Below are 26,212 nucleotides of genomic sequence, written 5' to 3' on the forward strand. Positions count from 1 at the left end.
ACATGGACTGTGGGAAAAAGAAGAGAATCGAAGCATTTGAGATGTGATGCTACAGACGAATATTGTAAATTAGATGGATTGATAAGGTAAGGAATGAGGAGGTTCTACGAAGAATCGGAGAGGAAAGGAATATGTGGAAAACACTGATACGGAGAAGGGAGAGGATGATAGGACATCTGCTAAGACATGAGGGAATGACTTCCATGGTACTAGAGGGAGCTGTACAGGGCAAAAACTGTAGAGGAAGACAGAGATTGGAATACATACAGCAAATAATTGAGGACGTAGGTTGCAAGTGCTACTCTGAGATGAAGAGGTTAGCACAGGAGAGGAATTCGTGGCGAGCCGCGTCAAACCAGTCAGAAAACTGATGACAAAAAAAGGAAGAAAACGAGACAAGCAAACGTAGGAGCTATTTTTGTAAGCGGCGAACGATTGTATTTGTTTCCTAATTTTGAATGAATTTCTCTCAAATGACACTTGCTTAGCGCATGGATTAGGTACAGAAATTGCCATGTTCCAATTTGTACTTCACGTGCTCCGAAAATAATTACATTTATTTATTTATTTATTTCGTGATTATTGTGGTGGTTCCTTTAGAAACCACCAGCTGTGACCGGCTGTTGCATTTACAGTTTCACACGATGCACTGTGGCAGAAAAAAGCTAGAGGACATTCTGGGGTTCCTTTTTGGAGAGATATCTTCCGATTCCGGCTCACAGATTGACAGTAGCAGTGAAAGTGGAGACGATGAGTCAGATGAAGGCAGTGATCTCGATTTGGGAGAAGTATTCTATAGCAACACGCTTTGCAGACTAATCAGAAAGATCTGGAATTCCAAATACATCATAAGAATCATCAGCAAAAAAATGTAAAGTTGTAGTTAAACTGAAAAACATACAACAGAAGCAAAGCATCTACCAACAAATGGCACCTTAAGGTACTGTGTACAACGTAGCGCAAAGGAGGAAATTGGAAATTTGCTTTAAGGTCTTATGGGACCAAACCGTTGAGGTCATCGGCCCCTAAGCTTACATGCTACTTAATTTAACTTAAAGTAACTTATACTAAGGACGATACACACACACACACCCATGCGCGAGGTAGGACTCGAACCTCCGACGGGGCGAGGCGCATGGACCATGACAAGGCGACTCAGACCGCGTGGCTACCCCGCACGGCGCAAAGAACGAACCTCACACAATCAGATGGAAATGTGGTCTCTGTCAAGCAGCCCTATGCCTGTCTGCAGAAAGGAAATACATTTTGCTTTAACACAAAAAGCAACGTCGTTTCATGCGTAGTGGCTCCATTTCAGTTCAACCTGTATGTATTAAACAATGCACATCTAGTAATCGAATAAAAAAAAGAAAAAATCAAAACAACCAAATTTTTAATATTTCGAGTCTGAAAGGCTTTAGAAGCTCTTAACGTTGGTTGGCGTTTTTGTATTCTGCTGTCAGCTGCTACATGCACGTAGTTACATAATGTGGTTAAGAATTGCACCGCAGTTTGACGACCGCTGCTGTAATCGATTGCAGACCCACACTGAACAGTGTACCTGCGTGGCGTTGGCGCGTGATTGGCTGTCGCTCCCCATCACTTCGCTTTTCATGCGACTCGGCTTCACTCGGCCGACAGTTCACTCACTCGTCTTCACGCGGACGAGCACGTGCAGACGTGCAACACAGTAAGGTCCTGGCCGTACCACGGTACGCTGCGGCTCGCAGTACTCAGTAAAGGAACCGCGTCACGAATAGGTACTCGGCACCCTCCCACCCTGTGACCAAGTGGATACAGCCGAGTGACAGCAATGTGGCTGCATGTGTTGAGCGTGTGGCTTTGTCAGGGGCGGAGATAGTATGGGTCACATTTGGCAAGTTCCATCAAGCTAACGACGTTTATTCATCCTCTTTCTCGTGCAGCCAAGTTGAGTGAAGACTAAGCGGATGGGCCGCGTGCTTGGAGCCCTCTAGTGTACATCTAGCCTGGCGATGCTCCTATTTTCAACTGTTCCAGGCTGGCACATTCGCCTTCTTGCTGCCCAGATGCCAAGCAGAGGCGAGAGCTGGCGCACTCATGTTGGTCTCCTTTGAAATACTATCAGCTACTGTCGCTACAGTCTGTTGTTTCTATTACAGATTTATAGTCCTGATTATAATTTTGTTTTAGGCCCTGAAGACACTTTCGCCACATGGTAAGATGTTCCCATGAAATCGTTTATCTCAATTGTTCTCTGACTCCATTGTCCTAATGTAGGAGTTAACTCGCACGACATGTGTTTAAAAATTGCTAGACGCAGGTGTACACGAAAATAAGGAAAAACTAAGTAGGAGAAAAATGAGATACGTCAGGTTCATTAACAGTTGCTTTAATAGCCTCACTCGATCTTACACGTAAACAGCATTAATGCATGGTGTAATTATTTTTCAACGATCTCTGATTATGTCCAGATATGATACAATCGTAGACCTGGCAATGTAACTTGTAACTGATACTCAGGCGTTTGTAATGGCTTATCACTTTCAAGAGTTAGCCCTTTACACACTGTAGCTAAAAGAGCGTCAGCATAGTAACACTTGAACTATTGGAGGATACTGTTATAAATTCCTTGCAGATGCATGGACCGATCACGCGGTGGTGTAAATGGGCTTTGATTTTATGTTGTTTTGGTGTAAATATATACAAAATTCAAGACGTTATTCATAACTTGGTTATTCTGTAATGTAGCTGTTTGAATCGCACAAACAAACAAAACCAATAACCGAAGTTAAGAACTAGCTATAATAGAAAAGAAAATAAACTGACATTCTCGTAAACGATGAGACAAATCAGTAAACAGGGCCTGAGACTACTAATCAAACTTCAGTACATAAAAAAAATAGTTGTACGTTACTCACATACCTTATAATTATTAATCTAATGATAGAATCATAAAAATCTGTTTCATCTTTTACAAAAACTTTTATGTAACGTGTAACGAATTATCACTATAGCAAATTGCGTAGTGCAAGGAGATCTTTGGATGAACATGTTCTAGTAGCAACTCCTGGTCAGCGTTAATTGAGAAGACAATGTGTACAGGTCACGACGAGGCCCGCGTGGTGGTGCTGGTTCGGGACGTGAACGACAACTCGCCCCGCTTCCTGGGCAGCGGGAGACCCCTGGTGACGGCGATCCCCACCTCCACCACCTACGGCCACCACATACTCACTGTCAAGGTACTGTGGGCGGGGCGACAACTCACAGATCATATCATTCTGTCGTCTGGTTCACATTGTTTACATACATTAAGTTTTATTACATTCCATGACACACAGAAAGCCTTCAACAATGGAACATCAAATAGGGTGTCAAAATTATGAGATAACTTGCTTTACAATCTACAGAAAGTCTGCAGAATAATTCAAGCCGAAAACTGAGAAAGTAAATGTCGTCTTCAATAAGTTCAAAGATAAATTTGCAATTGACTGTTATTGATGTTTGATTTGTATTATGAAAAAAAATTAAGAGAGGTTAGAACAATGTCAATGTGTGGAAACATCAGATATCGATTCTCTGGTCACGAATAAGCTCTCTAGACGAACGTCGTGAAGCAAAGGTCAAGTTACATCCAATAGCAGAATGCAGCGTGCAGCATGAACTGGATAAGCATCTTTGTACGAAGTCTGCTTTCTGCCTAAACCATATAAATTACCTTAGACCCTTCTCCAGTTTGGGTATTCATAGTCAGTCATACTATAAGCACTGGGGAAAAGCTGGAATTCCGCCTTGCTCTTTCATGGACGAAATCCAGATGCCAATGGAGACGGTTTCCTGTTGCCATCCTCTAGCCTTTTATAAACTGCCTTCTAAGTACCTTATCGTGTAGAGGACTGTGTCGGGTCGAGCATGGATGTGTGTGATGTCCTTAGGTTAGGTTTAAGTAGTTCTAAGTTCTAGAGGACTCAAGAACTCAGATGTTAAGTCCCATAGTTCTGAGAGCCGTTTGAACCATTTTTTGGAGGACTGTGGGCAACGTTTCTGAACTACTGTATTTGTGTTGTTACGGATGACTGGAATGAAGGAAAGATAGGGCAGATCGTGCACATAACCCATTGCTCTCGAACAGCATCGAACTTAAATATTCTATCCAACGCCTTCAACGATTTCACATAACCTTATCTGCGTAATTTGGGGTATAGCCTAAGCTGTTGGTTCATCCGTGATATAATATCCTGAACGAGCCATTCCACCTGAAACGACCCTCTTCTCCGTTTTAAGTAAAAATAATTTTTTTCGATTTTTTATAGAAACTATGTACATTTTAGCTACACTTTTTGATAATGCAGCACATTTAGATAAACAGAAATAATAGTCACTCATTACTAAATTTGCTGAGTATTATATCCTTAAAACACGCATGCGTCTTTCCTTGGCTGAAATTGCAGCGCTCGTCGTCTTTATAGAACATTTAGGTGTTTAATTCTTCAGTGAAACATTATTTCTCAAAATTTCTTCTCATTTTATTTCACATTTTATCTCGTCACAGAAGTTAAGCACCCCGTAGGTTTTTTTGCCACGCAAAGGAGTTTTTGCGCAGAACCTTTCGGAATAAAGGACGCAGTCCAAGCGTTCACAGAGACAGATACAAATCACAGGCTGCGTGATTTCTGATTGGAAGATCTGGCGCGAATTCGCGTCTACACAATAACCCTTTGTTTTCCCAGAATGTTCTAGAAGCTATTAGTTCAAACGCAAATGGCTCTGAGCACTATGGGACTTAACTTCTGAGGTCATCACTCCCATAGAACTTAGAACTACTTAAACCTAACTAAGTTAAGAACATCGCACACACCCATGCCCGAGGCAGGATTCGAACCTGCGACCGTAGCGGTCACACAGTTCCAGACTGTTGCGCCTAGAACCGCTCGGCCACCGTGGCCTGCGCTATTAGTTCAAATTGAAGGTAATAATGACATACAGTCTTTGTGTTATTAACACTTATAAGCCGTATGGAGGGCGACAGCGCCGTTGATACCTCACCGCTCTGCAGTGCGTCTCCAGACACGTCTTCGCTGGTCATCGGGGCTCTGTTCGAAGCGGGACTGCCGGCCGGAGTGGTCGAGCGGTTCTAGGCGCTACAGTCTGGAACCGCGCCACCGCTACAGTCGCAGTTTCGATCCTGCCTCACTCATGGATGTGTGTGATGTCCTTAGCTTAGTTAGGTTTAAGTAGTTCTAAGTTCTAGGGGAGTGGTGACCTCAGATGTTAAGTCCCATAGTGCTCAGAGCCATTTGAACCATTTGAAGCGCCACTCATCATTGAAGACAATACTACTCCAGTCAATAAGAATCCAGGGGGAATACATGTCTGGAGACCCTCTGGGCAGCAGAAGGATATCAATATGACTGTCTCCCGCCATACGGCCTGACAACGGAGAGTGATGGTCTGGGGTACCATTTCTTTTCATAGCAGGACGCCTTTGGTTGTCACACGTGGCATCGTTACAACACAATGGTTTGTCGACGATATTCTATTCCCCGTTTTATTACCCTTCATGGCAGGCCATCCTGGGCTTACATTTCAGAAAGATAAAACCCGTCCGCGTACGGCGAGAGTTTCTACTGCTTGTCTCCGTGCTTGCCAAACCCTACAGTGGCCAGCAAGGTCGCTGGGCCTCACCCAACTGAGAATGTGTGGAGCATTACTTGCAGCGCCCACCAATCGGCTCAGGATTTTGACGATCTAATGCGTCAGCTGAACAGAGTGAGGTAATGGGCGAGTTGTGGCGCCCTGGAAATATTTTAAGTTCAGAGCTGGCGAGCATCGCACGGGTCGCTATGCAAGTCGGGGCTCGTCAGCGACCGCGTGGTGCCGTATGTAAGCCGGAGCGAGAGGGGTAGCCTCAGCGCGTGGTCCAGGCCGACCACGTGGCTGGGAATTCCATGATACTGATAATTCCATGTTAATGCTGAGTCGCGGAATGGGCTTTGTGTCGATGAAGGCGCCAGATGAATCATGATACCTCAAAAAGAAACATGCACATTACCATTATTTGCACGACAAATCTCACGGTGTAGTCAGATTTTCAGTATCTTTATTAGTTAAAATTTTGTATCTGACGATAAATTATACAAGTAACACCCAGCAACGAATTTCCAAAATATGAACGGTTCATTCGATTTTGTAGATCGACGTGTCTTTAGAAAGCTATTAGAGTAAACCTAAATTGCTATAATTACATGCATGTAATAGTACATGATTTATTGCAGGCCAAAGTGGCCCCTTACCATCTACATCTGCATCCATACTCCGCAAGCCACCTGAAGGTGTGTGGCGGAGGGTACCTTGTGTACCTCTATCGGTTCTCTCTTCTATTCCAGTCTCGTATTGTTCATGGAAAAGAAGATTGTCGGCATGCCTCTGTGTGGGCTCTAATCTCTCTGATTTTATCCTCATTGTCTCTTCTCGAAATATACGTAGGAGAGAGCACCATACTACTTGACTCTTCGATGAAGGTATCTTCTCGAAACTTCAACAGAAGCCCGTACCGAGCTACTGAGCATCTCTCCTGCAGAGTCTTCCACTGGGGTTTATCTGTCATTCGGTAACGCTTTCGCGATTGCTAAATGATCCTGTAACGAAGCGCGCTGCTCTCCGTTGGATCTTCTCTATCTCTTCTAACAATCCTATCTGGTACGGATCCCACACCGGTGAGCTGTATTCAAGCAGTGGGCGAACAAGTGTCGAGTGGGGCATCTGCTTCACCGACGATTAATTTTATATGGTCCTTCCATTTTAAATCACTCCTAATAACTACTCCCAGATAATTTATGGAATTAACTGCTTCCAATTGCTAACCTGCTATATTGTAGCTAAATGATAAAGGATATTTCTTTCTATGTATTAGCAGCACATTACACTTGTCTACATTGAGGTTCAGTTGCCATTCCCTGCACCATGCGTCAATTCGTTGCAGATCCTCCTGCATTTCAGTATAATTTTCCGTTGTTACAACCTCTCGATATACCACAGCATCATCCGCAAAAAGCCTCAGTGAACTTCCGATGTAATACACTAGGTCATTTATGTATATTGTGAATAGCCACGGTCCTACGACACTCCCCTGCGGCACACCTGAAATCACTCTTACTTCGGAAGACTTCTCTCCAGTGAGCATGACATGCTGCGTTCTGTTATCTAGGAACTCTTCAATCCAATCACACAATTGATCTGATAGTCCATATGCTCTTACTTTGTTCATTAAACAACTGTGGGGAACTGTATCAAACGCACTGCGGAAGTCAAGAAACACGGCATCTACCTGGGAACCCGTGTCTATGGCCCCCTGAGTCTCGTGGACGAAAAAATATATGTACTCGTCTGTGTCTTTGTCTATATCCGATGTATACTATTCATGAAGAAATTGGTTAAATATTTACTATGTTATAGAAAGCACAGAGACATTAGCCTACTGGCCTACCTTCGGTTATATTCCTTTGATATTTGTTTATTTAATTTGTTTATGTATTTATTTAATAATGTGTGTTGGAGTGTATTTATGGTCCAGCCGTAGGAATATTTATTTCATTTCAAGTTATTTAAATGTCAAATCTAGTATTTCGAATGTTTTTCATTATGTTTGTGAGTGTGCATTGGCTCGGAGACAGGGCGGGAGCGCTCTAGCCAATCACAGCGATCGTTCCAGAAAGGACACGTGGAGAGACTGTCTGGAAGTGGGGGAGGAGCGTCAGTACTGGACCGGACGCAGAGAGTGCAGGACGCGAAGGCGCGGCGGGCGGTCGCAGAAAAGACTTGGAGAGTGGAGCAGTTTGCGTGTGGTCGTGGGAGGTAGAAATATTTCGTAGTGCCGACTTGCACACTTATGAGATATCCGTGGCTTCTGCAGTGAAGACGTAGGATGCGCTTAGAAGCGAATATCTGGCGAGCTATGTTCCTGTTCATAACTAATTACGTGAAGTAGGAATCCATCGTTTCCGTGTTATTCATCTTATATTTTATGTAATTGCTGCACCATAGACACCAGTAAGTGTTTGCAGTAATAAACGGCATTCTTAAAGGTACTTCTGTTTTCGTACTCATCATTTAAAGTCGTTAAAAAAGTACCTGCAGATTTTATTTAAATGCAGTCTGTCATTTATAAATGTTACATTTAAAATTCGGATTTGCCGAGTGATAGGAACCTTCGACCATTCGATTCATGTGTATTTTCATATTGTATACTGTAGACCCAGCAGTATTTGGCTTGTAATGTGGAAACTACGTATCCCAGCCCCTAGACAACGAAACCAGCCAAAACGTTTAATATTTCAACTCTGAGTCTGACGGTACGTAGCTGAGGGCCACACCATCACATTATATTATACTATTTTGAAAGCCAGCAACAGTATGTGGCACGATGTCACCCAGGAGGACAGCCAACAAGTGTATCAAAATTAAGCCGAATAACTGCTTGCATAAAGGCCAGTTTTAGGTCAACGCATTATAGGCTTCCTCATTTCGGCAAGCTCTTTCCTTTAATATATCATCTCGTCTTTATTTTTCCGTACATGTGCACCACATTTACCGATTTGTATTCCATTCGGATAATTCTTTCGTGGTGCATAGTTTTTTTTAGTGTAAGCACTCCGTCTCAGGCCACAAGGGGCCCATCGGCACCATCCGACCGCCGTGTCATCCTCAGTTGAGAATGCCGGTAGGAGGGGCGTGTGGTCAGCACACCGCTCTCCCGATCGTTATGATGGTTTTCTTTGACCGGAGCCGCTACTATTCGGTCGAGTAGCTTCTCAATTGGCATCACGAGGCTGAGTGCACCCCGAAAAATGGCAACAGCGCATGACGGCTGGATGGTCACCCATCCAAGTGCAGGCCACGTCCGACAGCTTTTAACTTCGGTGATCTCACGGGAACCGGTGTATCCACTGCGGCAAGGCCGTTGCGTTTTTTTAGTGTAATATATAGAAAAGTCCTGATTGCATAAAAACAGCTCTATTCATAAGTGGGCGCAGATTTCCACCAGATGTGGGTCATTTTCAGAACGTACTCCAATAATGACTTGTGGAGGTGATAGTACAGAGCAGGAACTGTGGATACCATCCACTGATGTCGAGGAGTGGACCTAGAAGTGATTTTATGCTATGAAGACTCTTCTATGTAAAATTTTGTTACTGTTCTATGTGATGATCACTGTGCTCAATATCTTTACAAGGATAACCACATGATTTTGTTAAAGATAATATACTTTTACGGGGAGAGAGGATTTTCTCCTCAGGGTGTGCCATCCAGTATTCCTGTACGATTATAGACATCTGTAGTGCAGAACGCGGTGGAAAGATGAGTGCGCGCTGTTTGTGCAGGCGGAGGACCCGGACGAGGGCGCGAACGGCGAGGTGCGCTACTCGCTGCTGGGAGGCGCCGGCTCGGGCCCGCAGGCGCGCTTCGCGGTGGACGCCGCCAGCGGCCGGGTGCGCGCCCTGTCCACATTCCGCAGGGATGCCGGGCGCGTCTTCGGCTTCGACGTCAAGGCCACCGACCGCCGCGGCGCCGACGACGGCCGCTCCACCATCGCCAACGTGCTCGTGAGTGTCGCTGCCGTCGCCTCGCCGCCGCACCTCCCGTTGCTCACTGCGTGTGCGGAAAGCAATTCGGCTGACACCTCTAGCAGGATCTCTCTTACTACACTACTGGCCATTAAAACTGCTACACCATGAAGAAATGCAGATGATAAACGGGTATTCATTGGACAAAAATATTATACTAGAACTGACATGTGATTACATTTCCACGCAGTTTGTGTGCATAGATCCTGAGAAATCAGTACCCAGAACAACCACCTCTGGCCGTAATAACGGCCTTGAAACGCCTGGGCATTAAGTCAAACAGACCTCGGATGGCGGGTTCAACAAGAATAATGAGTGGCGTATTGTGACGAACCAGTTGCTCGGCCACCATTGACCAGACGTTTTCAATTCATGAGAGATCTGGAGAATGTGCTGGCCAGTGCAGCAGTCAAACATTTTCTGTATCCAGAAAGACCCGTACAGGACCGCAACATGCGGTCGTGCATCATCCTGCTGAAATGTAGGGTTTCGCAGGGATGCGAACAAGAAGTGACCGAGACGTGTAACCAATGGAACCCCATACCATCACGCCGGGTGATATGCCAGTATGGCGATGACGAATACACGCTTCCAATGTGCGTTCATCGCGATGTCGCCAAACACGGATACGACCATCATGATGCTGTAAACAGAACCTGGATCCATCCGAAAAAATGACGTTTTGCGATTCGTGCAACCAGGTTCGTCGTTGAGTACACCATCGCAGCCGCTCCTGTCTGTGATAGAGCGTCAAGGGTAAACGCAGCCATGGTCTCCGAGCTGATAGTCCATGCTGCTGCAAACGTCGTCGAACTGTTCGTGCAGATGGTTGTTGTCTTGCAAACGGCCCCATCTGTTGACTCAGGGATCGAGACATGGGTGCACGATCCGTTACGGCCATGCGGATAAGATGCCTGTCATCTCGACTGCTAGTGATACGAGGCCGCTGGGAGCCAGCACGGCGTTCCGTATTACCCTCCTGAACCCACCGATTCCATATTGTGCTAACAGTCATTGGATATCGACCAATGCGAGCAGCAATGTTGCGATACGATAAACTGCAATCGCGATAGACTACAATACGACCTTTATCAAAGTCGGAAACGTGATGGTACGCATTTCTCCTCCTTGCACGAGGCATTACAACAACCTTTCACCAGGCAACGCCGGTCAACTGTCTTTGTGTGTGAGAAATCGGTTGGAAACTTTCCTCATGTGAGCACGTTGTAGGTGCCGCCACCTGTGCCAACCTTGTGTGAATGCTCTGAAAAGCTTATCATTTGCATTTCACAGCATTTTCTTCCTGGCGATTAAATTTCGCGTCTGTAGCACGTCATCTTCGTGGTGTAGCAATTTTAATGGCCAGGAGTGTATGAACGCGTTCCTAGCTTGTCAAATTAGGCGAATCTCGCTATGTGGAAACGTGCATAGAGGGCAAAGTAATCAACGTATTCCTGTGATTGTGGTAGAAAATTACGTAGAGTGTGACACATTACCGGCACACAAATTTTTTTCACCAGTTAGATGTCCAAAGTCATAAAATAATTTTAAAAAATGCAATTTTGGGGGGTTCTTCGGAACAGTAGTGGGACGTGGTATTTTCAAGATTTTTTTCCACTCTGATGGGATTGGGGTTTAACGCCCAGTCGACGACGTCATCAGCGAATGTGGACGGTAACAGGTTGTGCCCTTTGAAAGAAACCATTCCACGAGTTACGGTATACCTATATCTGCACACCATCTGGTGCCCAAGATGCCCGCGGCAGAGGAAATACCCTTAGACTTCAAGAAGAATATTATAATTTCAATTCAGAAGAAAGCAATTGGTGACAAATTTGAAAACTATGTATCAGTTTAATAAGCCATGGTTGCAAAATGCTAATACGAACTCTTTACATAAGAATGGGAAAACTGGTAGAATCCGACCTCGGGGTAGATCAGTTAGAATTCCGGAGAAATATAGGAACTTTTCTGGATTGGGTCACGGCGAGGAACCGCTGAAACATTTGAACAGTAGCCCATGTCAGTTCACAGTGATATTAAACTGTATTCTGTTTTTTTGATTATAATTTTTTTAATTTTAAATTTTATTATTTTTATTACATGCTATTTCATTGTTACTTGTATCACTGAGTTATAAAACGATTGTTGATACCTAATTACAAGTCGTGTGGGAGAAAGTTTGACTGTAAAGAAAACATGCACGTTCTATTGTTTTAGAGCCGTTTATCGAATTGTTTCAGGTATACGTCTTGGAAGATGACAAGCAAGTAATCATGGTCGTTGCTACGAAGCCCACAATGGTGGAGAAGAACGTTGAGAACATCACCACGTAAGTTCCAATCCGCGCTAACAAGTAATTTTCTATTTCATTTACGCAGACAAAATATCGGATACAGTGTTAAAGGCGTGATCCATGAAAGCTTACGCGTTAGTTACGCGACGGGGTCAAGAACGATGCTATGAATCCCTCACTTTAACATGTGGTGAGAGAATGCGATAACTTAAGTGGAATGGAGCGTAGTATAGGGAAATGGAAACGAGCGTTTGGCGTCATTTGCCGGGAGGCCCCTTTCGGGGCAGGTCCGGCCGCCTTGGTGCAGGTCTCACTACATTCGACGCCACAGTGGGCGACCTGCGCGCCGGATGGGGATGAAATGATTATGATGAAGACAACACAACACCCAGTCCCTGAGCGGAGAAAATCCCCTACCCAGCCGGGAATCGAACTCGGGCCCGTAGGACGACAATCCGCCACGCTGACCACTCAGCGTAGCATATGATAATACGATACAACTGGTGATAATTGCCGATTTCATTCGAGATATACCTAAAATGTTGGTAGCAACCCAATGCTATACGTGAACGATTATAGTACTTGTTGTGTTAACCCATTAAGTCCCAAATTAATTTTTAATTGATTTTTTATTCCTTAATTATAATGTACATAGTGTATGAACCACAATAAGTACAAAAATAGCCAAAGAATATTTATAAAATTTTAATATAATGGCCGTCCTCTGGGATCTAACAGTATCGTATAGCATACGAAACTGTATTCAAGTCTTAACTATTTATTTATTGTGAAATGGTACAAAACACCCCACACACAGTGTTACACGACATTTAACACAATATGTTTTTGGTTTCCCGTTGAATTTAGCTCTTACACGTCTTCTTTGCGTGCTTCTTTTGACAATCATATGACCAGTTCCATCAAACCTGATGTTTGGTATCACTCTCAACTGACTTGATGGGTATTCCATTGGACGTCCAATATTCGGTCTTCCAGTGTCCAATTTTAGGTATGTAACTGTAACAACACGTCTGAAATCCAGTAAATCCTGTGCATTTTTCCCATGTACTAGTCTGTAGAAGAGTCAGGCATTTACGAGGGCCATCTCCAGCATACGTGTAATAGGACCCAGTACCATTTTTTCCCTGTAATTACCGTTGCATATTTTCCAACTAACCAGTCATGGCGGTCAAAACCTCCCATGTACGCGTTACACAACTTCAAAACGGCAGGTTGTTGCACTTATGTCTTCTTAGTTGCTTGTCTACTGTACCGCGTACCTGCTCCCAAAGGTTCAACTTGGTCAAAATTTGTACCAATTGTAACGCATCTGTTGTCGTGCCATCGAACAAAAAAGACTTGACCATTCTTGTCGAACTGGTAGTCATAGTTTCCTCGAACTGTCTTTTTCAGTTCGTTGCTGCTCAGTAGTGGTCAGTCACCAACTCGATTCTCTCTGACAGTCCCAGTTGTTCGAAAACCCAAATTTCTCAGATGAATCAGAAGATCTCTACTAGTGAAGAAATTGTCAAAGTACACACAATGATTTCGGGTTTTTCAATTCAGTCCAAGATGTTTAGGACTACGCTTGAGCCCAATAGTAGGTCATACCTTGCAGTATCTTCTGGATCCTTTCCACAGTATAAATCAAATTTGAAACAATAGCCAATTGCTCCACAGAGAGACCACAACTTGAAGCCAAATCTAATAGGCTTGCCTCAGATAAACTGTCCATTGGGAACTGTATTATTTACTAATGGGAAACATCTTCATAAATATACTAACATATAACATATTCATAAATATACTTACATAATACACTGTAAATTTCAAAGTAACTTCATATCCTGTAATATATATAAAAGAGGGGTCGTTACTTACCTCAGCAACAAAATCTGGCAAAATTACCACGTTCTAAAAAGAAAGTACATCAGCAGTAGCAGAGTTTCATATCTGAACGTGCAGCAATACAAATAACTGAAATGATAACACCAAGTCCCAGTGTCTTATTTTGAGTACACCAAATTTTCTAACAATGAATATAGCTCCAATTGAGCTAACAATGCAAGTAGTTTAAAAGACACATAGTTGACTATAAAAAATCGCAAAAAGACTTTACCACATATTTCAAATATTACTAAATTGTTGATAAAGTATAAATACCTGTAATAACGAAAAGTGTGCCTTAGTATTCAATAATCAATTAATGGTAGGATTAATTATTTTTAATTTCCTGTATGCATACATTTGTTATAAAAAGCATCAACAAATGAAGTAGAACAGTTGCAAATTAATAATTTATTGTGTATTTATAAATAAATATGTGCTCTGTCCTCAGAGTAAGACACTGGCACTTAATGCGTTAAGGGTATGGAAAAAAAATTGTTTTATGATCTCATCTGTCTTACACGGAATCATGTTTTTGATTGCTCAGCTGACGTTTATAAAGATAAAACATTATAGAAAATGATAAGGTCTGATTTCAAATGAAATACTGCATCACTGTGTATTCATTTTGATATGGTGAACATATTTATCACGGTAGCAACTGCACAGAGCAGGGGAGCGGTAGCTATAGGGCTCTATTAGAGTAAGATATTAATACAGAAATTAGTTTTATTCTCCAGAGGTCTCCACAAAGGAAATCTGGTACAATATTTTTTTTAAAAAAAAATTGCATGTAATTTGATACAGTTAAAAAAAAAACACTCTGACCCAGCTGTCAATTAAAATTAGATAAAATAGTAGATTAAAGATCTTGATCATTAAGGGTACGACTTAAACTAAGCCATTTCAATTACCAAAGTAGTTTAAAACCAATATAAGAATAAAGTAACGCACTTTAATCAGAGCCTTAAGCACTTGATTACTAGGGAGATTGATAGACAGAAAGGTTTGAAAAGAAATAACAACTCTTTATCAGCTCCTCTGTAGCAAGGGCATCCAAACAACACAACAAATGAGCTTGGCTCCGTATAGGTGGTGTCAGCCTTACTTGCTACGAATACCAATAGTACCAACGGACCACCTGACTACAACGTATAGAACGGATGGTTACACAAGTGCCATACAACTGAATACATAAGAAATGTAACCACTCAGTGGACATGCATGCCAAGAATAATCACTAGTTAAGCTGTGCTTGGCAGTACTTAATACTCATGAGCTACAGATACCATCAGTTTATGTAAAATCATCTACATCTACATCTACATCCATACTCCGCAAGCCACCTGACGGTGTGTGGCGGAAAGTACCCTCAGTACCTCTATCGGTTCTCCCTTCTATTCCAGTCTCGTATTGTACGTGGAAAGAAAGATTGTCGGTATGCTTCTGTGTGGGCTCTAATCTCTCTGATTTTATCCTCATGGTGTCTTCGCGAGATATACGTAGGAGGGAGCAATATACTGGTTGACTCCTCGGTGAAGGTATGTTCTCTAAACTTCAACAGAAGCCCGTACCGAGCTACTGAGCATCTCTCCTGCAGAATCTTCCACTGGAGTTTATCTATCATCTCCGTAACGCTTTCGCGATTACTAAATGATCCTGTAACGAAGCGTGCTGCTCTCCGTTGAATCTTCTCTATCTCTTCTATCACTCCTATCTTGTGCGGATCCCACACTGCTGAGCAGCATTCAAGCAGTGGGCGAACAAGCGTACTGTAACCTACTTCCTTTGTTGTCGGATTGCATTTCCTTAGGATTCTTCCAATGAATCTCAGTCTGGCATCTGCTTTACTGACGATCAACTTTATATGATAATTCCATTTTCAATCACTCCTAATGCGTACTCCCAGATAATGTATGGAATTAACTGCTTCCAGTTGCTGACCTGCTATTTTGTAGCTAAATGATAAGGGACCTATCTTTCTATGTATTCGCAGCTCATTACACTTGTCTACATTGAGATTCAATTGCCATTCCGTGCACTATACGTCAATTCGCTGCAGATCCTCCTGCATTACAGTACAATTTTCCATTGTTGCAACCTCTCGATACACCACAGCATCATCTGCAAAAAGCCTCAGTGAACTTCCGATGTCATCCACCAGGTCATTTATGTATATTGTGAATAGCAACGGTCCTATGACACTCCCCTGCGGCACACCTGAAATCACTCTTACTTCGGAAGACTTCTCTCCATTGAGAATGACATGCTGCGTTCTGTTATCTAGGAACTCCTCAATCCTATCACACAATTGATCTGATAGTCCGTATGCTCTTACTTTGTTCATTAAACGACTGCGGGGAACAGTGTCAAACGCCTTGCGGAAGTCAAGAAACACGGCATCTACCTGTGAACCCGTGTCTAAGGCCCTCTGAGTCTCGTGGACGAATAGTGCGAGCTGGGTTTCACACGACCGTCTTTTTCGAAACCCATGCTGATTCCTACAGAGTAGATTTCTAGTCTCCAGAAAAGACATTATACTCGAACATAATACGTGTTCCAAACTTCTACAACTGATCGACGTTAGAGATATAGGTCTATAGTTCTGCACATCTGTTCGACTTCCCTTCTTGAAAACGGGGACGACCTGTGCCCTTTCCCAATCCTTTGGAACGCTTCGCTCTTCTAGAGACCTACGGTACACTGCTGCAAGAAGGGGGGCAAGTTCCTTCGCGTACTCTGTGTAAAATTGAACTGGTATCCCATCAGGACCAGCGGCCTTTCCTCTTTTGAGCGATTCTAATTGTATCTCTATCCCTCTGTCGTCTATTTCGATATCTACAATTTTGTCAACTGTGCGACAATCTAGAGAAGGAAGCCCAGTGCAGTCTCCCTCTGTGAAACAGCTTTGGAAGAAGACATTTAGTATTTCGGCCTTTAGTCTGTCATCCTCTGTTTCAGTACCATTTTGGTCACAGAGTGTCTGGACATTTTGTTTTGATCCACCAACCGCTTTGACATAGAACTTTACTTTCGAAATCATTGAAAGCCTCTTGCATAGCCCTCCTCACACTACATTTCGCTTCGCGTAATTTTTGTTTGTCTGCAAGGCTTTGTTGTACCACGGTGGCTCTTTCCCATCTCTTACGATCTTGCTTGGCACATACTCATCTAACGCATATTCTACGATGGTTTTGAACTTTGTCCACTGATCCTCAACACTATCTGTACTTGAGACAAAACTTTTGTGTTGAGCCGTCAGGTACTCTGTAATCTGCTTTTTGTCACTTTTGCTAAACAGAAAAATCTCCCTACCTTGAGATGCTTAATAGGCTTATCTTAATACACTTCTAGAAACTAACCTGAATGCTAGCTGGTTTCACCATAAGAAAAGCTACGTAAAACTATCTTCAACAGAAATGAATGTAATATCGCCTAAGTGCAGCCAGGGACAGTACAATCAAAACGGGTCTCCAAAAAACAAGACGAGCGGCTCAGATTAACAAATGACGGCCCGCCACATCCAACACAATCTTGCTGCGCGGATAAGATGGCCGAGTCAATATGCCTTGGCAACCTGTAGCCAAGATTAAGTCTTGTGTGGCAGAAATCTTCATTGCAAGGGACGCAACACGCTGCCGAACGAGACTGCTCGATAACTCCTTTCGTCACGCTGCAACACATCCCGACAAACATACGGTGCACAACCTGTCCACTTCAGTGCGTGGCGTCTGTGCCCTCTTCCACACCAGCTGGGCTTTGCGACATTAAATCCTCACTTCTACTGTCAAGCAGCTCCAATGAAGCCCTGGCAAAGACCACCACGCTGCAGTGCGGCAACGCTGTCTCTGGCCGCCCTCATCAGGCGTCGATATGAGGCGGTGCGCGGCTCAGTTGAATGTCACTGGACCGTAATACAAGAGAAGGCAGTGGAGTGCGCAACAACAGACTATGATTGTTTTTTTTTTTTCACTTCGGGGGCGCTGTAAAATAACGTACACACAAAGTAAGAGATTTTGGAAAGACTGAGCGGGATGTCTAATGAACAGTCGATGAAGAAAAAGACACAGAGTGTGGTATGAATTAGAGAGAGCGAGAGCGAGAGCGAGAGCGAGAGCGAGAGCTGTTGTAAGAAGTGAAACGCCCTCCTAAACTATCAGGACAGGACTGGTAGTTGCAATTATGGAAAGGGGCCAAAATGAGTTGCTGTCAGTTACACTCGAACACATATAACTTTATTTATTTCACCAAACAAATTCTTGAACTTAGTTACCGGATGAATAAGCCACACTATCTTATGCTTTAAGGGCACAACCACTTTAATTTAAAAGAAACCGGCTAAAAGCCATAAACTCAAAATTGAGACGCAAAAAAGAATATTTAGAAGGCAGAAGGCCTCACGTGAAGTAAGTTCTGTAATTTGGCTGAAGGCCCAAAACTCTAACCCTTGAAAAGCAACAACCTTAATTTAAAGATGGCTGAAGGCCGATGTTTTAAGACTCAAGGTAAAATTAAATAAAAAAACACAAGGCAGATGGCCTTATCTCCAATTAGGCTGAAGGCCCCAAACAGTCTGATGCTCGAAAGACAAAGATCCTTAATGTAAAAAACGGTAGAAGGCCCCATTACTTAAAAGTCAAGGTAAAATAAATTTAAACAACAAAGCCTTATATTAAATTAGGCTGAAATCCCCAAACAATCTAACACTGAACAAGCAAGGAACTTTAATTCCAAAACGGCTGAAGGCCTATGACTTAAAGCACAACTAAAATAATCTTTAGTAGGCAGAAGGCCCAAGGCTTTATCTCTAAACAATGTATTAATCAGGCTGAAGGCCCAAACAATCTAACACCTGAAAAGCAAGAAACTTTTAATTTTAAAACCGCTGAAGGACCATGACTTAAAACACCACTAAAAACAATTCAACTTTAATTGAAAACCATTGGCTATGAGCCATAGAAATACACACAGCAGAAAATAAGAAAAGGCAGTGCAGCTAACGGTGCTCAGAAATTTTGGGGGTCGGCCAGCACTTGAAATACTAACGTTCACTTAAGTGAGACAGGCCATTCTCGACCCGATGACAAGCCAACCAACTGACGGGCTCACCGACAGAGTAACTTGCGTTGCACTCAACCAGCACAAAACCGGGAGTTCAATGCAAACATAAAAGGCATGGACACCCACAACCAAGCATACGTTAAGCTGTCGAACTACACACTGTGCTGGACAGCGACAACACGGTGAGGAAAGGACACTGACTAAATTTACGTCAACGGCCAGGGCAAGTAACCGGAACGTTAACGGCCACAAGGCAGAAAATTCCGCTGGTGCACTTCAATTGCAAATAACCAAATAGCACAATGTGAACAGTCTTTACTTGCTGGTAAATTAAATCCAAACCCAACTTTCGTGTCCAGGGTCGGTGAGCCACGGACCTCGTAGCAATGAGAAGTGCCCCACACACTCCAACACTGCGTAGAGACCGCCAGCAGGCCCAGCCAAACCACGCCCTGCGGGGATTTCCGCGCTGCTTCACGCCAACTGACCGACTGCCACACATCAGCACGGACACAGCACTAAATTAACTCAGCAGTCGACATCACAAGCTACACACAGTTCCACAAAAACTATAAAGAAGAACGCAACCAATGCTCAAAGCAGTGACGGAGCAACGACACGGCCAAACCATGAGTTAAGACATACACCGCCAACCCATAAGCGGCCGGCGAGCAAATATTCGTCGTCCAGTACGACGACCAACCGATGATCAACCAAGACCGTCCCCAATTCAAATCATGTGTGCCGGCGACAGTCGGGCAAGTCATGGCTTGCAAGCCTCACTACTGCTCCAACCCGACCGATTTCCGCAGCATCCCAAATCTACTACTCCCACCACTGGAGGCGCGTTCCAGCTCACTGGCAGATCCGAACTGACCCCCAACACACGACAACCGGTAAATAATAGCAGTCAGCAAAGATAATATGCCAGTGCTTATATCGATAAGCGCCGCTGCTGCCGCTCACGGGCAGGCATGGCGGCAACTTCGTGACAGCAGTAATTGAAATTAACGTAACGTGGTGGTAGTACAGTGAAAAACAGGATGTCAAATGAGATGTGGTACGAACACGAGCCATGCATGTCTCAAGAAGGAAACAGTAGTCTATCTCAGTTATTATAATTATTTCGATAGTTGTAGATATAATGTGTGCTTTTATTCCTTACTTTAATTTTAATCATGAAGTGGCAAACGTTTTATTATTAGGCAGACTCGGTTTATATTTGTAATCAGATACTATGTTACTGAGGTATAAGATTATCTACGTCTTCTGTATACCCAGACTTGTCATATTCTCATTTTTTTCATTTATTTATACTTGCGTATCGTGGGATTTAGGCCTGCTACTGTATCACACAAACCACTTCATTTTACACTGTCGACATACATGCCTTTGATGTGCCAAAAGTATCCCTAAATTGTACAATGCCCGGTAACGTTATAGCTTAATGCTTCTGTTTGTAACAAAGATATGTTAGTCGATTAAAATGACTCACTGGGTCTCAAAGAATGAACTGCCGTCGTTTATTTTGAATGTAGGTAAATGTCCAACTTCTGAGGTGTTACGAAACACGCATTTCCATGGCAGAGTGATCACATCACAGGAGACAGAAATTGAAAGGCGCGTCTAAGAATTGAATTTAGCGTAAGAGCAGCTGACGGCGAAAGCTGTATTTCAGGTCATCAGATGAGACAACGGTTATTGGGAATTATCGCATCTAGTGTAGTCTCAGGTAACGTGACAAGAACCTCTTTTCAGTAAAGCAGGTTCCTCCGAAGCCTTGCTCTTCTATAGCGGTACTGGAGAGCAAGAAGGAGCCACCCATGTCGCGTCTGGGTAACGAAGAACAACAAGAGAGTAACCGTAGCATAAGCATCCAATAGTACTTGTTAGTACCCGTTCGCATGTAGAGACTTTCGAATTTCCTTCTAGTGCTTTCAAGTTGTTTATTTCAGGAGACAGACTCGAGTGTTGTTGTTGTTCTTACGACGGTGCTGCAGTTTACTGTTGTGTTGTGCGCAGGGCCTTGTACAACGCGACGGGGCTCGACGTGCGGGTGCGCAAGCTGGAGCCGCACATGGGCCGGGACAGCGAGATCGTCTCAGGGTGCGTAGCTCAGCGCTGTGCCCCAGTAGCGACTGTTGGCGCACAACTGTGTTTTTTTCTCTTACATTAGAGTGTACGTATGCAGTGTACATGTAATGTTTCTTCTGTTAACAGGACCGACTTGTACTTGTACGCTGTCGACCCCCATATGAACGCCGTCATTGATATGGACACATTACAAAAGTAAGTAATTTGTTTGTATCGTCTCGGAGAAAAAAACCGAAGTTAGATGGGCAACAGAAATATGTACCAACGGAAAGAATGGCAAGTGACGGTGTTCTTGTAGCTGACAGCAAGAAAACTGCAGTCCAGCTGAGCTCTATGAAACTTAAATGCATATGCTGCTTAGCACAGACATGGAAGGATAAGCAAACAGATGTAAAAGTATATACAGAGTGGAGCAAAATTGTGTCACGAAATTTTAACCTGGATAACTGATGCCAGTAGGAACCAAAATTACTAATGCTGTGTAGGTCGATAACGCACCATTTTTAAACTTGGGCGCCACGCGCTACGATTGACCACGGGATTGCCGTTGCGTAGGCCCTGGACAACGCATGACGGCAAATGCTTTGCGTGCCGAAGATATCGATGTATCCAAGGCGACCCGCACGCTCCATGGTAGCGCGCCAGCCTTCCACTCTGGGGACCTGGGGGCGAATCCTCCGGTGTCCCGATACATCCATTGTAGTCATGCTAAGACGTACCGGGGACAAAACCGTCAACAGCTGTCAGTTCACGTACAGAAGGTCTGTTACAAATTGTGTCGGCCCTGAAAAGGGCCTTATCTGTAGCTAGTATATTGTTTACTTAAAGCAGGTGCTCGAACTGGGGACCCTCTAAGGGGACACAAGCTTCATAACGTTGAACGAAGTTTTGCCGAAGTCTTTCAAAGATTCCTGGCATTGCCCTGATGTGATTGGCGGCATGTTGAATGCGGTCCATGAATTCCTCTTCATTTCAAGGTTGGTTCACGTCCGGGAGGGTGAGCTACAACCTTGAAGAATCCCCACAGGAAGAAATCTAGTGGCGTGTGGTCCGATGATCGCAGGGGCACCTCTGCCCATTACCCGCCAGTCGAAGAGTTCATTTAAGCATCCGTGCACAGCACGACTGTTTTGTGCTGGCGCCACATCATGCTGCAACCACAGCGGAACATCATCCAGCAGCTCGGGTAGAGTTTCATGCAAAAAGTGAATTTAATTTTCCCCGATAAGTCGAGGAGTTAGACGGACTGGACCAATTAGATTGTCAGTCACAGTGGCTCCCCAATTGTTGAGCGAAAATCGTTCCTGGTGTCCGTGGACGAACGCGACGTGAGGATTTCCCCTTACCCAGTAATGAACGTTTCGAGTGTTATAAAGGCCGTTCCGATGGAAGGTGCACTCGTCGGTAAACAACACAATGGCGCGGAATCCGGGATCTCGTGCAAAACGTCGCAGAAACCACCGGCAAAACCCTAGCCTGTGTTCATAGTCCGCTCAGGATTTGAAACTTGTATAGGGTGGAAACTAAATGGATGCTGGCCGTCATCCCTCAAAACCTCCCAGACTATTGAGTGACCCCCACGTCGTGTCTAACCGCTCTAGTACATGTCATAGGTGCTTCCCCGAAGCGTCCGAGAACAGTCTCTTCAAATGCAGCATCCTGTCGTGTTGGAGGTCTTCCAGAATCACCGTGATATTTCGCTAACGAGCCTCTTTCGCCAAGTCGCCGGTGAACTGCTGTAAACGTTTGCGGGTGTGGGTAGCGTCTTGCTGGGTACCGTTCCTCATACAAACGTTAGCTTCATGAGCATTACCGTCAGCTAGTCCATATCTCGTTGTTCTTCAAACGAATACTGCGCCGCCATGGTTACTGTATGACTAAATCGCAGCTTAGGTGTGAATGCCTCTGACGTGAGGTGAAGACAAACAGCAAGATATATTGGACGCGTGTGCGTATCACGTTGGGGCAGTGACGGGGCGAGGGCCGTTCGTATGTGTGAACCGACAACCATAGCGCTGCCCGCCAACAGGCGAACGGTAACACCGCAATCCCACGACCAATTGGAGCGCGTGGCGCCAAGTTTCCGTAGTATGAAAATGGTGCGTTTTCGACCTACACAACATTAGTAATTTTTGTTCCTGCTGGCATCAGCTATACATGGTTACAATTTCGTGACACAATTTTTCCGCACCCTGTATAACAAGCAGAAATCGAAATGATTAGTTGGTTGACTGGGTGCAAAGAGACTCTAAAGCGAGGTCATCAGCCAAGGAATAGAAATAGTTATCAGATATTTAATGTAAGGCTATCAATAATTTTAAGCTGACAGAAACATAAATTTTACACTAACAGCTTTTTACAGAAATTCTGGTGGTGCATACCAACAGCTTAATACTGCAATTTTTTGCGTGGATGTTCTACGCAGAACTCCTTTCATTTCAGCTTTTCATTTTTCTTCTCCAATAAACGGCTCTACATATTACAGGCTGCTATTATTAAATTATTTTCTGCGTAAATACTATTTCATAGGGTATAAATTGTGGACAATTATATTAGCCCTAAAACTTATTTTAAAACCTGAACTGCAGACTCTTAACTCAAAGTTTTAGGAAACCTAACGCACGCAACAGGAAAATCGGTAGTGTAGAAATGGAATTTCGCTCAAGTGGGGGATGACCGGTTTAGTACCCTGATCATGTATTGCTTTGTTCACACAGGTACATTTCGAAAGCGTGTAGTGGGATATTTGAGTTGGGCGGCCTACATAGCTGACACACATAGGGAAGCGATGACGTGTCTCATTCGATAGCCACCTCGACACTCCACGGAAAACTGTCTGACGGCGTAGTTCGGGGAAGAATATATCTGAAGGAATCGAGATTATGCGAAATGAAAATATTCTGGTGAAGGAAAACATAGCTTTGAATGGACCATAGCTGTTAACCGGATGAATACTTAGCGCCGCCAACAGATAATCATCACGAAATGAGGAGTAACATGGCATATCGGTGGTTCAAATCAGTGTTAGGTGTGTGGAGACAACTAAATGCGAGCGTCTTTTCTCCCACAGTTGTTCGGAGTGGGTGCTCGTCAAATGACGTGTGTTCCATTAAAGACTATATGTAAGGTTTCTGAACTGATTTCCAGCAAATGCCGTTGTTTTGCTGGCACAGTCAATATCGGGTGGTATTCCAATTAAGGACAGAGTACTATTCGAAATGAAGGCACGGAATGTTGTTTTGAGAACGTGAATGTTCTCCACTAAAACTTGCGTCCACAAATCATCAGTCCAACAATTTGTGGTTTGCGATTTGTGATCGTCAGCCACCTGGGGGTGGGCATATGTACCACGCGTGAACACACAAACACACACACACACACACACACACACACACACACACACACTGAGGGCCGGAAGCGTCGCCCTGTTTCCCCTGTGCCACGCGGCATATCTGTACGGCACTCGCCACGTCAGCCGCCGCATGGGAGCTCTGTTGCTTCCTGGCGCCCAGACTGGAGTCACGGCACGTGGCGCCACGACCACCCCAAAGCTAGGAGCTCCTGCCACCTATTTATACAGTCTATACACATTTTTTTTCCAGATTGTTTAAAACCTGCTGTATAGCACCAACAAATACCTCATTTTCTAGGGTATTTGCGTGAGTCGGTGGGTTTGTTTGAGTGGGACAGAGACGAAAATGTGAACTAGCTTTGTACCCACGCAGGTAAATGCTGCTAACTTACAAATTTCTCTGACAGCTGTGTATTGCTTTCCATGTACTGGTAGTCTTTCCAAGTGGCGGCCAGGTTTGAACGTGTCGCGGTGTTGGCAGCGTGCTGACGGCGCGCCAGGCGGACGTGCGGCGGCGGCTGGAGCGGTTCCGCGTGCTGCACGTGTCCGCGCCGCCCCCGGCGCCCGCCCACCGGCCCCCGACCCCTGCCGCTGCCGGCCGCTGGCTGTCGTCGCTGGAGGCCGTCGTGCTCGCCCTCGGGCTCATCGTCTTCGTCGGCGCCTTCGCCACCGCCGTCTGCATCGGCTGCGCGCGCCGCAAGAACAGGCTCAGGTTCGTAGGCGCAGCTCGTTAAACCTGCGGTCGCTCCGCACTCGCCAGCTTCCTACGCCAAATGTCCTCTCTGCACTTCGTAATTAGAGTGGATGCTTAAACTACAAATGCAGTTGATTGTTGTGCGAAATCACGAGTGCGCAGGCGCCAAGAAACTGTGTTAGGTGCGACACTTCAAAAACACTATCGTCTGGATGCCGAATTCATCCCACTGAAGTGTTTGTACACCCATACGTTTCATCTGAAGTTGGCGAGCAGGTTTAGCAACCTTGATTACGCCGGGAAATCCTTAAATAAGGACTAAAACAGTAAAAATTTACGATACCTTATATCTTCAGGTACCCACAGAATGTTAATACAGATTTTTATTCGTTTCAGAGGCATCAACTTGGCTTTTTTTTTAAAAAAAAGAGAGAAGTACAAGTTATGGTAACAAAAAATTAATAAATTTCGCTTGTTTCCCATCCTGGTGGAAGCCTTTTGAATTGACGCCACTTTAGCGGTTTACGTGTCAGTTTGGCCGTTTTTTTGTTTTTTTCTTTGTTTTTTTTTTTTATTTTTAAATCTTGCAGCTCCTCATTTGGCCTCACGAGGTTGGCTGTAACCCGTTCCACCATAGAAACATCTGGTGTGCTCACTGGAAATCGAATCCGGGACCTTCTTGCTACTAGTTAATAACGCTAACCGTTAGTCTACGAGGGCAATAAAACTGTTTTAAGTTTCAGTACAAATTACATATTACACAACGGAACAGATTATCTATGCTAGTTTAGCCCAGAACAATGCGACGGCAGTTGCATTAGGAGTAGGTCGCATGAGGTCCTCAGGGCAGAAATACATTTATTGAGTTGTCTGGATGTCACCACAATCCGACAGATTTTAGATTTCCTTTCGATCATGTTGTTCCTAATACCAGTGAATTCGGTGTTTGTAGTCCTCGGTCGCTGTGCAGAAGCTATTTCCCAATTTCACCCCTTGGGTAGGCGATCGAATACCATACAGTGTTTGTTGAACGGATGTAAAGGACGTCTGTCTCTCTTTTTAGCACCATTATCTTGCGTCGGATTGTCGGTCGAGCGATTCCAGACGGGCAGTAGAACTTATCTGTAGGGGTAGGTTCAAGATATTCATCAGACTGCACCTTTCGCTGAGTCGACGTCAACTTTCCCAGCGTCGCCGTATTTGCACCAGACGATAGATGCATATGC

The 26,212-nt window shown here is 44.3% G+C and overlaps 1 protein-coding gene across 2 annotated transcripts in view; it reads left to right on the forward strand.

The window, feature by feature from the left end:
* LOC126361083 (cadherin-89D) overlaps nucleotides 1–26,212 on the forward strand; it is a 380,910-nt gene that overhangs the window by 349,112 nt on the left and 5,586 nt on the right. For both annotated transcript variants that reach the window (XM_050007764.1, XM_050007765.1), the window contains exons 19-24: nucleotides 3,085–3,221; nucleotides 9,360–9,581; nucleotides 11,846–11,934; nucleotides 20,869–20,952; nucleotides 21,067–21,135; nucleotides 24,774–25,004. In XM_050007764.1, coding sequence (XP_049863721.1) covers nucleotides 3,085–3,221; nucleotides 9,360–9,581; nucleotides 11,846–11,934; nucleotides 20,869–20,952; nucleotides 21,067–21,135; nucleotides 24,774–25,004 — 832 coding nt within the window. The remainder of the gene's footprint in view (nucleotides 1–3,084; nucleotides 3,222–9,359; nucleotides 9,582–11,845; nucleotides 11,935–20,868; nucleotides 20,953–21,066; nucleotides 21,136–24,773; nucleotides 25,005–26,212) is intronic.

This window comes from Schistocerca gregaria, chromosome 1 (assembly GCF_023897955.1).
Source record: "Schistocerca gregaria isolate iqSchGreg1 chromosome 1, iqSchGreg1.2, whole genome shotgun sequence".
NCBI classification, from domain to species: Eukaryota; Metazoa; Arthropoda; class Insecta; order Orthoptera; family Acrididae; genus Schistocerca; species Schistocerca gregaria.